At 39.8% G+C, this 15738-nt stretch overlaps 1 protein-coding gene across 2 annotated transcripts in view; it reads left to right on the forward strand.

Annotated features, from left to right (window-relative positions):
- The first annotated feature begins 776 nt into the window (after positions 1–776).
- Positions 777–15738, forward strand: part of nphp4 (nephronophthisis 4) — a 202952-nt gene continuing 187990 nt past the window's right edge. The window contains exons 1-3 of one of the 2 annotated variants that reach the window (XM_023264530.3): positions 777–891; positions 991–1154; positions 1699–1836. In XM_023264530.3, the coding sequence (XP_023120298.2) occupies positions 1005–1154; positions 1699–1836 (288 nt within the window). In that variant the 5' untranslated portion in view covers positions 777–891; positions 991–1004. The other variant, XM_035945560.2, reaches the window with a different exon arrangement.

A 15738-nucleotide genomic window follows, 5' to 3' on the forward strand; every position in this document is an offset into this window, starting at 1 on the left:
AGGTGCATTTTAAACTGTTGATGCACAGTGGATAGTTGTGTATCTCCCTAAAAGTATAGAAATTGACAAAAATCCAAATGGACAGGTTTTAATTCTTGATTTGGGGTACTGGAAAAACTCAGAATTGAATAATTCACAAATGAAAGGGTTGAACATAACTTTAAGATAGTTGATAAATGTTTGCATTTTTGAAATTATGATGATTTGCATTATTGTAAGTATGACTGGGAAATAGTTACAGACTGGCTAATCCTACAGAATACAACAGAAGAGAGTACACGCCTTCACTGTCAAATGATTCAAAACTATTTTGCCTCTTAATAACTGCATTAGTTCTAAATTGAACAGCAGAGTATTTACTCTTTTCTTGTGTGTCTGTGATCCCAGCTGTGCTCACTTTTGTTGCATTGAGTTTCTACTTCGGGGGTTGTGTATTTTCACTGTAGACTTTCTAACACATTTGTTTTTCATTGTCTATCAGAGGAAATACTCTCCTATTAAACTTACATATTGAGTAGTGATACAGTTTTGAATCATTTGACATTAAGTGATACTGCGAAGAAGTGCAACTCGCTGCTGTTTTAAACTGTATATAGCAACGTAAACATTACCATAGCAACTGAGGCCGTACGGTGGGAAATACCAAACGAAAGGTGAGGACCATAAAAGATAACATTTGCGAAGTTTAGTTTAATAGTTCAGTTTTAAGGAAAACGGCTCTTTTGACTAATATCTTACCTTTGAGCTCAATTCATGTTGTTTGTATGCTTGTTTTAGAGTGAATGCTTCTGATGAATCCACTGATTTATTCGTCTACCCCTCGGCAGTAAATAGTAGAGTCCAAATTCAACATGGCGGCCGCGGGTTTGAAAATCTGAACGAACAGAAAAGGTAATACTCGCCGAAACACAACAGTTGTGCTCTACGTTTCTGAGTTATTTGCAATGCAATGCTCATTTTAGTTTTAACCTAGCGATATGGTAAAAACAGGGGACTTAGCCAGCATGGCAGACGGCTGGAGAGAAGTGTTTGAGAGAAGCCGGTTGATACCGCCGCCAAGCCAGACTGTCCGCCTGGCCGGGGAGAACCACCTCAGCCAGCCCCAGGGCTTCCAGCTCAACCTCAGCCGTGTCACTGCACCTCACCTCTCGCAGGTAATTCCTCACAGCAGGCGCTCACTGCATTTTAAAGATGGAGAAACACGTCGTGCTCCTGTCCTGTCATGTGATGGTGGTTAAACAGCCCTAAATTCTGTGTAGTTGTTAATTTGTTGACTTGAGTCCACTGACTTTGGGCAGTCATTACATGGCAAAGATGATAAAGGCCTTTACAGCATCTTCCATTGTACTTTGCTGTACAATTAAGTTACCCAGTGGAAGCATGTCATGGATTCGCTTGTGAATTTGTTTCAGAGATAATTCATTAAACTCTGCAACGGTTACTTTTACCATGAATCCATGCATACTCCTACTGCTTGCTACCTTCACCACTAGGTGTATGTATTCATGCAGTGTTGATGATTTGGATCTTATGCAAAGACCTTGAATGACACTCAGTCTTGAATGTGTTATTTTTTTAATTAATTTTTTTGAGTTTGGTTTTATCAGATGGAAGGTTTCAGAATTTTTAAACCTAATCTCTTAGTTAAGGGGTTAACAGTAGCTTTTCTAAGACGTCTGTCATCCCTTTCATGCATAGGACATGTCCACTGGAGAACAAGATGTGACGTACCAGTTGCGAGTAACACTGTTTGATAGAAATCACCAGCACTTCTTCGGGAAAACATGGAGGAGTTCACCCCAGAAGATGAAAAACAACAAGATTGCCTTCAATGAGGTAACTTGTTTAGCCACTGGCTTTTTACTAAAATCAATCCATACAACTGCAAATGACATCCAGCTGTAATTTACTATGTCCAAAACTCAGTTTTAAACTCTCTTCATGATGTTTTGGTAAGCAATGGATTGATGATTGTAGAGTAAAATTGATGTTCATTCAAACATAAATTACATTGATTTTGTGCAGCTATTGTTTAATTAAAATCAACTCAAAGCTTTACAAATCATTAATCTGTATATTCACAGTGACTGGACTGTATTCTTTTATGCTGTTGAGAATGCTGTCAGCCTAAACACAAGAAGTTTGGAACTTGAAGTGACTGCCAAGAAGTGATTCCAGTTGCATTCAATGATTTCCATGTGAGAAGTGTTTTAGCCCATTTTGTCACCCTTGAGGAAGTTGAGGAAGAGCACATTTTTATGTGAAACAGCAAATTATGAGCTTTGACAGAGAAGCTTTCATGATGGATTCACTACAAAACAGCATTAAATAATAAGCACAATTTTATTATAAGATTTGTTGCAATGTAAAATGTTTGACTGTGAGAAATTTGCATAAAGTCACAGTACATACCAACTTATTACTCCATCCATTATCTATACACCGCTTAATCCTCACTAGGGTCGCGGGGGGGCTGGAGCCTATCCCAGCTGACTCGGGCGAAGGCAGGGGACACCCTAGACAGGTCACCAGTCTGTCGCAGGGCCACGTACAAAGACAAACAAGCACTCACACATTCACACCTACGGGCAATTTAGAATGATCAATTAACCTCAGCATATTTTTGGACTGTGGGAGGAAGCCGGAGTACCCGGAGAGAACCCACGCATGCACAGGGAGAACATGCAAACTCCATGCAGAAAGATCCCGGGAAAGCCGGGACGCGAACCAGGGATCTTCTCGCTGCAAGGCGAAAGTGCTAACCACTACGCCACTGTGCAGCCCCAACTTATTACTTTCTGATTCAAATGTTGCTTCATGGTAGAGTCTGTGAATCCTGAGAAAGACTGTTGATATTTAGTTAATTAGTATATTTAGATAGTTACCATGTGTCAGTTTCAGTGTGCCTCTCACTCCCACTGCCTTCTTTTCCTACATCTCTTCTCTCCCTGTCCTGGGCATGGTTGTGCTGGTGCAGAGGACTTGCTGGAGAAATGCTCTGACCCTTTTTTTTTTGTCTCTTTTCAACACCAGATTTTTTGAAGCACACACACAGAATGGACAGCTAGTAGACTGGGAGGAGATATTAGCTTAATTTGACAAAAAGTGCACTTGCATAGTCTATCTTTAACTGTGATTGGTTCAGTGTAATACACCACATCACTTTTATCTAGATGAGCTTCAGCCGCTTGAAGGCATTTTTTTAGGTAATCTTTTTTTGGACATTTATTATTTGTTGAAAAGCAGATAGGAATTTAAGACTGAGAGATAGGGAAATTACACATAGTATACAACAGCAATAGATACACTTAGGTCCATCCATCCATTATCTACTCATCAGTTAATGCTCTGTAGGGTCATGGGGGGCTGGAGTCCAACCCAGCTGACTGAGGGTGAAGGCAGAGTACATCCTGGAGGGGTCACCAGTCTATCACAGGGCTACATATGGAGACAAACAATCACACTCACATTCACACCTACAAACTATTTAGAATCACAAATTAACCTCAGCATGTTTTTGGACTGTGGGAGGAAGCCGGAGAACCCAGGTGAAAACCCAAAGGGAGAACATTCAAAGTCCACTCAGAAAGATCCTGAGTCAAGATTTGAACCCAGGACCTTTGAGCTGTGAGGCAACAGTGCTAATGCACTTAGATGCCAGATAAATAAAAGTGATATCTCTTTGTAGTGATTTCATTACTTCTAAGTTAAACATGAGGGTGTTTGCTCTTGTGTAAAATGAAAAGCTAGAATTTTAGATTCACTTAATTAAAAATACAGGGTCCACAATAGAAGTACCATTAAACAAAAGTCTGTACATTACTGAGATTCAGATCTTTTATTTTTAAAATACTTTGTCCAACAGTATTTTTATTAACAGAATCAACCCTCCTTGGCACAAAGAATAACAAAATTCTTTCACTTTTCAGAGCCTGTTTTTTCAGCTGACTTTTGTTGGAGGGGTTGTGCTGCTCCGCCTTTTTTCTTAAAATAGTCAGAAGGTTTTCTACTGGATTCAAGTCAGGCAACATATTTGGTCAGGTCGTGATTTTAACGTTTTCCTCCTTTAAAACTCTTGTGTGATTTTTGTCATGTGCACCAGATCATTATCAAGCTGGAACATTCCTCTTCTGCCAAGCTTCTGCAAACTGGGAATCATCTTGTTGGTTATTAGTTTAGTATAGTCACAGGCATTTATGATACTATCTATATGTGCCATCCCTCCAATAGCTTTTCCATTCATGCAGCCTCATATCTTCACATTCCTTCTTCGATTCTTCACTGTCAGGACTATGCATTCACTGTGGTAGTCCTGACCAGATTCGTGCCAAACATGCTGGACCTCATCTGAGCCGAACAAATTTTTCTTGGTCTCATCTCATGATAGAACATGCTCCTAAGATGAACCAGGCTTCTTGTCATGTTCTTTTGCAAAGTTTCATCTTGCAGTTTTGCTCTGAACAGTGAGGCAAGGGTTTTTTTTTTCTTGGCTGTCATCAATAGAAGTAGTCATTATATGCCGTCCTTCACACTATCTAAGCTCTCGCAGAAAATCTAATTTTAATTCATTATCACTCTTTTGAGTCTGAAGCACTTGTTAGAAGGATGAACCTTGCTGTTCGTTCAAATCCTCCTGGTTACCGCTGCAACTGTTTTGACAGATTTTTTTTTTGTTCTTCACCAATCTTCTTTTATTATTTTCTATTTTTGTCTCACAATCAGATTTTTAAATTCTTCTGACAATTCTTTTCCATTTGAAGCCATGATGCAGACTATGCAGATAGACACATCCCATGGGTCCAGATATGAGGAATTTCTGGTGTCACAGGTCATACTATTATCACGCTCAAGCAGCTAGGCAAAATGGAATTTACAGATGTTCTCAATTTCGTTTCAGTGATGGCAGGTTCTTGTGTGTCAGTAATGACAGGCGTATACTTTTTTACTTTGCTGACAGTATTTTGAATCTAGTCTTATGTATTTTATTTTCATTGTTCATATGAGGAAATACTCCACTGCTGAACTTAAGATCATACAATTATTGAGAGGTGATACAATTTTGAATCATTTGGTATTTCAGTGATTTTGCATAGGGGTGGTGAAGGTATTTGTTTATCACCCAATCTCAAGTAGAAATGAGTGAGAAGCGAATTTTGGCCTGGCTGCACCATTAGATGAGGTCCAATCAGGTAAAGAAAGCGAGTGCGGGAGTATGCCCATGGCATGCAGGACAAAAAAGAGAGACATCTGTTTGCAACTGTATAGGTATGTTGGTAAGAAAGTTAATGTCTTTTAAGCAGTTGCGATTGAAAATGTACTAAGGACAAGAATTTGACATTGAGTAATATCCAGAACTGTGCTTGTGCCCTCTTTAATGTGTTCAAGGTTGTAACTCATTTGTTATTTGCTCATCCACAAAAGTGAGCAATTCCAAGCACTTCTTTCTGCTAGCTTTCTCTTCTGTCATTATAGATTTAACTTTCACAATGGGTTCAGCAGCCTTGCAAAGAACCAGAACCACTTTATTAGCAGCAGATTCACAAAACCGGCAAAGGTCCCAGTGAATTCAAAATGGACCATTTGGCTCATTTATCAGCCACTTTAAATATCAGAACTAATTTGTAAAACGTTTCAAATTGTATTGCATTTGGCCATTGGTGCATTCTGCTTTACACAGTATTACACTGCAGGCAGGCAGGCATCCCAATCGATATTCTGACTTGTTCATTTTGCAAGACTAAATTTAAACAGTGAGTTATTAGTGTCACACCCTCTTACTGCATACTGCTGGTGAGACATTGGTTAGACTCTGTGGTCAGCGGGGCATTTATGCTGCTGTGCTGAAGATTTCTAGAAGCAGTTTGCAGATTCAGTTTGATTATTTCAGCAGAGCAAAAAGAAATGGAGCATTTGTTCTTTTGACACAGAGGCTGCTTGATGCACCCTTCCAAACCATTTCATTTTCTTCCGCATCGTTTTATATAGTTTATTTCAGTATGCAGTACTTGATTTTCTGGGTAGAGTATGGTTGACATTATTAATTATAAATAATAACCATTATTATTAACTACTATTGCCATCGCAGTTAAACCTAAATAGAACATGGGAGAGTTTGACCACCTTTCCCACTTACTATTAGTCGATAGTACATGATGTGATGCTGAGTCAATTAGTGGGTTAATTGTTGTTTCAATTGACAGAGAACAGTTTGACAATGCTTTTGATAAATAATTCATGATTTTATACACAGTCAATGTGCAAACTACATCTTTTCCTTTTAAGGGAGCTGCATTCCTACTAAAATTAAACCACACACCGTGTACTGTGTTCGCAGTTGACTTCTGATGGTCAGGTACTTCAGACTAAGAGTCACTGATTGAAAGTTTTTCTGACAACTATGACAGTGTGAAGGACAGTGCATAATGTCAGCTTCTATGGATAACATCAAAGAAAAAAAAAACTTGTTCTTTGTCACCAAACTGCGAGATGAACTTTGTTAAAGAACATCCCACTGAATATTGCGAGCATAGTTTTTTAGCCGGATGAGACTGAGGTGAACTTGTTGGGTTCAGCGTCCAGTGTGTTTCACATGAACCTGGCCAGACCTACTGCAGTGAGTGCATAGTCCCGACAGTAAAGCACAGAGGTGCCAGTGTGATATAGGGACTGCATGAGTGCAACAAGTGTTGGGAGATGACATTTATAGATGGACCATGAATGCCTGTGGATACACCAAAGTACTGGCTGACAGGATGATTCTCAGTCTGCAGAAGCTTGGCAGAAGAGGCATATTCAACATGAAAATGATAAAAAAGAACACTGCTTAAATCACACAAGAGTTTGTAAAAAAAAAAAAACCCCCCCCAAAAAAAAAAAACGTGGAAAATATGACCAGAACCAGTATGTCGCCCGACTTAAATCCAACAGAACACATATGAGGTATTTTAAAGAAAAAAAAACACCACAACAACTTCAGCAAAGAAGAAAAAATGTCTCTGAAGAATGACACATCTCTTTAGAAATGTATGTAAAGTGGCCAACTTGATTGATTCTGTCATCAGAAATAAAGGTGGACACATGAAGTACTGAAAAATTCATATATTTGAATCTCAGCGTACTGACTTTTGTTGCATTGAGATTCTACGGTGTTCCTGTATAGTCAATACACTGAATCTAATCTGCTAGATATAATTTTTACATGAGCAAATACCTAGGGTTTAACTTAGAAGTAATACAATCGCTGCAGGTTGATAACATTTTGAAAAAACTGATAATGAAGGGATATTGAACAAAGGGGTCCTACTTCGGTTTTATACTACACAGATCAGGCATAACATTATGACCACTGACAAGTGAAGCGAATAACACTGATTATCTCTTCATCATGGCACCTGTTACTGGGTAGGATATACAGTAGTGGAAAAATTTTTTTTAGCATCCTTAAAATTTTACACAATGTCAAATATTATCATGAAATATTTGTGGAAAAATCTTTTTTGCATTTCAAAAAGTGTGGCTGCATTAGACAGACACAAACAAATACAATTGTTGTTTTTTTGGTTTGTTTACAAGAAAAAATAACAAAGCAAAATTCTTGACAGTTTCAATATGTCAGTTCTCAACATTGTCAGTATCAAGGCCAACAAATAACAGAGAATGTGTTAAAAAGTGAACAAAAAATAAATAAACCATCACGTCATCAAATTAATATTTAGTAGTCCTGGCATTAGCATGCAGTAGAGCTCTAATCCTGGCTGGCATGTTCCCAACGGACCTTTCACACTGTTGAGGGGCAATCTTGTCCCATTCTTCTTGAATTTCTGCTTTTAATTTTTCTAAATTCTTGCTTGACAGTAGGTACTGTACATGCTTGAGATAATGCTTCACCTGACCTTCTGCGTACCCTCATATTAGCAGGAGGAAGAAAAAGCTGGAAATTGGACTCATCTGACCACAGAGTCTTCTTCCATTTCCTGACTCTAAAGTTCTTGTGTGCTTGGGCCCAACGATGCCAGGCTAACCTCTGTCTCTCATTGATCAGGGGCTTCTTGACAGCCTTGTAGGACCTTAAGTCACAATCTAAAAGTTGGCCATGTACAGTGTGGGTGGAACACTGGACACCAGTTTGGTTTGACTACTGCTGCTGAAGCTCCTGTGATGTCATTTGGCAGTTTTCCCTGCACATGCGGATCAGGATGCAGTCATTTCTTGCTGAAGACACCCTTGGACGCCCAGATCTTGATTTGTCTTCCAAGCTGCTGGTTCTTCTGTATTTCTGCGGAGTGTATCCCACCGCTGAAGGACTGCATCTGCACTTCCTGACTATCTGTCTGCAGCTGTACCCTTCCTGGCTGAGAATGAGAGAGCCATTATTGTCTCTGAAGAACTTTCAAATGTGCTGACTTTATATAGACAAGAAGCACAGCAACAAAAATTGTGTCTTTTAATAAAAAGCATGACCTTCATTAGTGGATCACTGGTACCAAAATGACCCAATACTCAAAATTTCTTGTGTATTTTTGTAGAACCAGTCAATTTTAAGTTTTTAATGCCTTTTTTTTTCAGGAATTGTTTAGTATTTTGGCTGTGACTGTACTAAAAGAAATTGCACTTGAAGACCTAAGAGTGATTCCTAATGCAATATTTCACAAATGCATGGGGGGTCCGAAAACATTTTTCGACCACTGTATTAGACAGCAAGTGAACATTTTGTCCTCAAAGTTGATGTGTTAGAAGCAGGAAAAATAGGCAGGCATACGGATTTGAGGGAGTTTGACAAAGACCAAAGTGTGATGTTTAGACGACTGGGTCAGAACATCTCCAAAACTGCAGCTATTGTAGGGTGTTCCTGTTCTGCAGTGGTCAGTATCTATCAAAAGTGGTCCAAGAAAGGAACAGTGGTGAACCGACGACAGGGTCATGAGCAGCCAAGACTCACAGATGCACGAGAAAGCTGGCCCATGTGTTTGGATCCGACAGACGAGCTACTGTTGCTAATATTGCTGAAGAAATTAATGCTGGTTCTGATAGAAACGTGTCAATATACACAGTGCATAACAGTTTGTTGCATATGGGGCTGCATAGCTGCAGACCAGTCAGGGTGCCCATGCTGACCCGTGTACTGCCGAAAGCACCAAGAGTGAGCATCAGAACTGGACCATGGAACAATGGAAGAAGGTGGCCTGGTCTGATGAATCATGTTTTCTCTTACTTAACGTGGATGATGGGGTGTATGTGCGTCGCTTACCTGAGGAACATGACACCAGGATGCACTATGGGAAGAAAGCAAGCCGGCGGCGGCAATGTGATGCTCTCTTTTAGCAGGACAAATGCACCATGCCACAAAGCAAAAATGGTTCAGGAATGGTTTGAGGAGCACAAGACTGAGGTGTTGACTTGTCAATTCCCCAGTTCTCTGTCCAATAGAACATCTGTGGGATGGGCTGGACAAAAAATCAGATCCACGGAAGCCCCACTGTGCAACTTCCAGGACTTAAAGGATCTGCTGCTAACACCTTGGTGCCAGATACCACAGCACACCTTCAGGGGTCTAGTGGAGTCCATGCCTCGATGAGTCAGGGCTGTTTTGGCAGCAAAAGAGGGACCAACACAATATTAGGCAGGTGGTCACAATGTTTTGCCTGATCAGTGTATATCTTCTCTTTCTATTGCTGAGAGCAGTATTTCTTTTTCTCTACATTATAATGATGAACATTAAACTCCAGTCATAAGCACCTCAGTCCTTTAGGGTTTTGTAATAAATATGGCACAATTATGTGAACTTACCCTAGTATTCATTTTAAATTACCATGCTCCCTGTGGGAGTGGTTTTATTTCTGCTTTACAATAGTTAAGACTTACTGTTTTACTGACTTGGGATTGTTATCATACTGTATCTTAAACATGTGAGTTCATGTGTGTGTGTCATAGTTGGGGTTTAAGGTGTACTATCTTAGTTTGCTGCAATGTTTTAATTTCTATTCTTTTTCCAACCATTGCTGCCTGAATCTTTTTTTCTGTCTGTAATCATCATTAGACATAGTGAAGAAAGAAACAATTATGTGAGGTCAGGCTGTGTGGTGTAGTCTTTGAAAGATGTGCTTTGATGATGAAATTTCCAATTACTTATTGAAAATGTGAAAGAGAATACCATGGCAATGACTGACTTGAGATACAAAAGATAAAATTTACAGTAGCGATATTGAAATGTGCCGGTAGTCAGACTATCTTCACAGTATCCATTCAATTGAAAAGAATTTCTCTTTTGTTTAGATGGACATCCTCTGGGCTATGTCCATGCTGCTTTGGTGACTTGTTTCCTGTACTGCAAGTAAAGCCGATGGGCTACCAGCAGCTATTTGCAAGTCACTGTGTAGCACAGAACTTTTCTTGTCAGGTGCAACGATATGAGATTTAGTTTGCCAAACTTATGGTCCACACAGATATTTTAACAAGTAATGATGTTGTTGTTGTTTAGGCTAAAGACGCACAGCAAGATACTGCTGGAATTTTGAGAAATTTGTTTTACTCCTCAATTTTAAGCTACTGCTCTAATCAAGAGGGTTTATGAATTAAAACAGAAGTAAAGGCAGAGATGAATCTGCAAACCAGCGATTTAGAAACATCTCATTACACATGCCTTCCAATTTTAAATGTTAGATGTGTGCTATGAAAGATTGTGTGCTGCGTGGATACTGCAATTCATTTTAGTTCAGTAACATATGGCAATGGATTTTTTTGTGCAAAAGGCAGAAACAGAAACAGGCGCTATTATAAAATCATGATGTGCTCTTTGTTGCTGTTCAGTTTGCCAGTAGATTTGTCTTCCATTCAGCTATTTAATCTTGCTTGCTACTTTAACACTGGGTTTGAAATGATGTATGACTGTAGTGGCTGTGGTCACACATATTACACAAATGTATGAAGATTAGTTTGCAAGCACAACCACATGTTTTGATTGGGAATGGAATGGATGCCATATTAGATTTTAAATTTGTTTCTTGTCTTTCATATGATGTCTTCCCTCTATCCAGTTTTTGGATGGTGTGGTGTTTTAGTTTTCTTTAAATGCTAATACAATACGTACGTTTTGGTAGTCATATTAAAACAATGATTGTTTTTACAAGCTTTGAAAAATATACATGTGGTTTTCAACACGATGCTTTCATTTGTTTGACAAAAGAAGACAAGCTTTTCAAATATTTAGAGCTGTGGAAACACAAGCAACTGTATAAGAACTTACATAATTCAGTGTTAAATATAGCAACTTTACAGTGGATCCAGGAACAATCTGGTCATTTACAAATTGTGACATTGACCAGACATTTCAGTGCAACTTTTTATAATTTTTAGTAGTGTTGGTTACATATTTGTGGTCAGAAGGCCAAGACACCAACTAAAGTGGTAGCCAAACAGACCTCACAACAATTAAAGGAAGTTTTAAGTCACACTTTGCTTTTACATAGTAAATGCAAGCAGTGAGTTCTGAGCTTTAAAATGACTGACTGTAGAGAGTCATTATATGTCAGCAAAACATTACAAATATACTTTTTGAGCTGGTTCATTACAACAAGAATTGTTGCTCATTTTCTTTGTGATAGTCAATAGCCACAACTAACTACGATATACAATACTGTTTCAGGTTCTTCAGACGTTTCGATTCTTTTTCATCATGCAGTACCTTCAGGCGAGCGATTTATCCGTCCCAAATTCATTCCATAGCACATGAAGCCAAACATTCAGAGTTCTGAATGTATGTTACAACCCCCACAGAGCCCTGTTCTCATTACACAAAGAGACAGAAGCAAGTGGCACAGTCTAAATTCTTTCTCAGCCGAATTGTGGCAAGCTCTCCAAGATGTTTGGAAGAACCCACCTGCACAGTGCTGTACTTAACGCCTGAAGCACTACATTGTGCCTGTGCCTGAAGGGAGGAAGGAAAAGTAAGGCGCTTACTTTTTCATGTATGCCACCTTTCATTTGCAAATTTTGGATCCTCTCTTTAGTTTGGGAGAACGTTCAGCAGCAAATACTTACGCCCTCTCAGATGTTGCCTATTTCTCTGGAATCAAAAGCTGGTCCAGTGCAGAATAGCAGTGTTGATGGCAGTGTTTTGACACCTAATGAAGCAATACTGCATTACCTACAGAGAGTTTCTTGTGAAAAGGCCATCAAATGTGAACTACAAAATGCACCCTTATGTAGTCTTATCCCTTGAAGATTTGTCTCCCAGCATCATGTTTGCCATCTTTTCCAAGCCATTTTGTTATTTTTGAGCAGATATCTGGGGAGCAGCTGGATGTCTGTGTTCTCGCTCAATCAAACGTCTGAGGATCTCTGTACATCCTGGTTGGAGGCCAGTCTCCCACTGTTTTATGATCGCATCTGTGCAATGTGGAGTTCTGCAGCAGCTTCCAGTTTTGAAGATGCCTCATCTACCTACAGTGTGTGCTGCTGTGCAAGATGTTTTGCGAAACCTTTCTAATGGAAAGAATATTGTGAGCTGTAGCTGGCTGGTAAATGCAGAGTGTTGCATAAGTCTTTCAACGGAGGCACCAATGAGTCACAGCTATGGCACATTTTGATTTCCAGTTTTGTCACCATCTGTTTTCTCCCCTTTCCTCTGCTTGATGTCCTTTTGATCGAACAATCTCTCACAGTGTATGGCCTTACTTTGATCCACCATAATACTCATAGGCTGTATAAAAACCCACTTGGTATCCCAATAAGCATCCAAATCCCATTATCCATCCAGGGTAATAATATAAACTACATCATATCCTATCAGGATGATAAAGTGGGCCTGGCCTTCTCTGTGTCATGCCGCAAGAGCTGCACCAGCTTTTTTATTGGATTTGGCCCGATGCACTCACATTCATGCTGGTGTTTATGACTGGCAAATTGCTGTTTGATATCCAAATAATGTCAGAGGGGGGTTTCTCTTCTAAGTTACAGGAGCACGGTAAATATTGCAAGCCACCAGCACCCCTCCCAGTCAGCCATGATGGATTGGTTTTAATATCTGGTGAAAAGCAAAGATGCACAGTGATTAAAGGGAGAAAGAAGGAGCTCTTACTGAATCTGTTTTCTTTCTTAGTCTCTGCAACTCTTTCTTTGCCAGCAGAGGCATGACGTCTTAACATGATGATGTTGCTTTTTTTTGTCACCGGCTTTGCGTTGAGTTGTTTTTCTGTCAAGTCAGACTTATTAGGCTTTTATTTTGAAACTAGAGTGCTGTCTTCATGACAGTTTGATGGGCTTGTCAATACTGCAATTGCTTTCGAATCTTTTGAAATGGCTTTTATATATGGAATGCAGAAAATAGAATACATCAAATAGCAAAAGTTCTGCCTTTTACTTTAGAATCACAACAAATGTTTTCATTGTTAACTTTTTTCCTACATTTCTGGTACTGGTGAAAATAAGGCCATGTTGTGATGTCACTGATTTCTGTGCAAGTGCTTTTAGCCTCTGTTAAGCAAGGGCACTGCCTGTGGGCTAATGACTTTTTTTCATAGCATTTTGTACTGGTGCAGCTCAGTATGTCCTAAATTGCCCAGATTACGTTAGCACTTTCTCACCAGTTGCCAGTTTTCTCAAAACATGACTCATAGTGTTTGCCAGTTCTTCAGGGTAGCTCACCTTTCAGTGAACACTGCCGTCAGTAGAGGGCAATGTTGTGCTACAGATACACAGATAGAGAAGTGAAGGATGGAGGAGGCAGAGAGAAATGTGCATCTTTCTGCATTGTCTCTCACTGTGATCACTCCATTTGAACTCCCTGCTTTCACAGGGAGCCAGTGGTTTCTTCTCATATGTGCAACATTATCAGGCCGACAGCTGGACTTGGGAGAAAAGGCCAAGCTTTGTTCCTGTCCGTCCAACCTCTGTTTTTCTAGATCCCCAAATGCTGTTTGGCAGTGCACGAAATAAACTGGGAGCACCATACACATGCATACTTTGTTTTTCATCCTTTATTCCTTGTTCCTTCTAATAGCCTTAATCGTATGTCTAAACCTAACCTTTAGGCTTACCCCTTAAAAAAAATACAGAACTCCCACAGCAGGATGGATCGTTATGTCTTTGATCCCAACAGCATGATTAAAATGTATTTCACCAGCATACGAGCCAACATGCACACACACAGTCTTATTATGTGACTTCAAAAAGCAAAAAGAAGAAGAACACAGTGCTTCACCAGTGGGGAAATATTTGAACATCAGTCTCGCAATTCCTCCACTTTTGTTTCTTGAGCAGTTGTTCTCTAAAGAACAAACTGGTTTCAAAGTGAAGAATCCCATGTGGTTCAAACTTTGGCTGGGAGTAATGAATACACGGCAGTCGTCACATTCATCCTGTAAAGCACAAGTTTCTCTTCTCTTCAAACATACAATAGGCTGCCAAATTTAATCTGTCAGTGCTTTAACGAAGCTACAGTTAAAACCTCCACCCTTCCCATTTTTGCCTTGCTTTTTAGAAGCAGAAACATACTCCAGAAAGGCTGGCTCTGCTGGCGAAAAACTTCCCTTTGAAGTCTGGTGTATTAGTTGTTGTGTGCCATAGTCTGTTTTTTGCAGTCTACCATGTGTGATTGCACATATGATGCAACTATTCAAACATAGACCTTCAGCTGTCACACAGGAAAAAGCTGTGCCCCTGTGTTTAGGGAAAGGTGACATTAACAAACTCTCATCTCAACTTTTTATGTCTATCCATGAGAAAAGAGTATCCATTACAGAGTAAAGTATGTTCATCCTGTTGATTTGTCTTAGGCTGAACACAAGCAAACATTTGTAATGGAATGAGTTCACTGATTTAACTTGCAACATTTCGTTTTACTTGTTTGGAAGTATGCTGCTTCTCTGATGGTTTTCCACATTATGAACAGCATATCCTGATGATTCTGCTTGTAACCATGTCAGAGCTTACACGCTTGTATTCAGATAGCTAGTACTCAATGTTTTTCAGTGGAGTTGCTCTATTCTGTTCTATTTGTATGCTAAGTAGCTCTGTGATAACCCTTAGAACCCAACTCCTGTTTCATGTGTAGATATTGGCTCTGAATATTCGTAGGCATACAGGCAGGAATCATGAACTTTTGCAATGAAACGTCGTATTTAAATAACTCACAAAATACGTTTAGCTCCGTTGCCTTACAGTTAAAAGGTTCTGGGTTTTAACTTGCTTGTTAACAGGGTCTTGTTGTGTGGAGTTTGCATGTTCTTCCTGTGCCTTAGTGGATTCTCTCCGGGTGATCCAGCTTTCCCCTCATAGTCCGTAGACATGCATGGTAGATTAATTGGTGATTCTAATTTAGCTGTAGGTGTGAATGTGAACATGCTTTGTTGCCTGTCTGTCTGCTTCAGCCCCGTGATGAACTGATGTCCTGTCCAGGGTGTATCCTGTGTCTCAGCCAATGTCAGCTGGGGCAGACTCCAGCTCCCTGTGACCCTCTATAGGATAAAGTGGGTATAGGATGGATGGATAGACTAGACCCATTTCCACAGCGCGGTGTCCATGGTAGAGAACGGTCTGGGTGCACTTCATTGTCCTTCTACAGCCACACTTGCCTTGCAAAATATTGTTGGGGGAATTATTTTGTTGGAAAGCAAGATGGATTTAGATGGGTTCTCCCATATGAGCCGGGTTCTGCTCAAGGTTTCTTCCCGTTAAAAGGGAGTTTTTTTCTTGCCTCTGTTGCCCCAGGGCTTTCTCTGGGGGTTCAGGCATATGGGTTCT

The sequence above is a fragment of the Amphiprion ocellaris genome, chromosome 8 (genome assembly GCF_022539595.1).
Source record: "Amphiprion ocellaris isolate individual 3 ecotype Okinawa chromosome 8, ASM2253959v1, whole genome shotgun sequence".
Taxonomy (NCBI): domain Eukaryota; kingdom Metazoa; phylum Chordata; class Actinopteri; family Pomacentridae; genus Amphiprion; species Amphiprion ocellaris.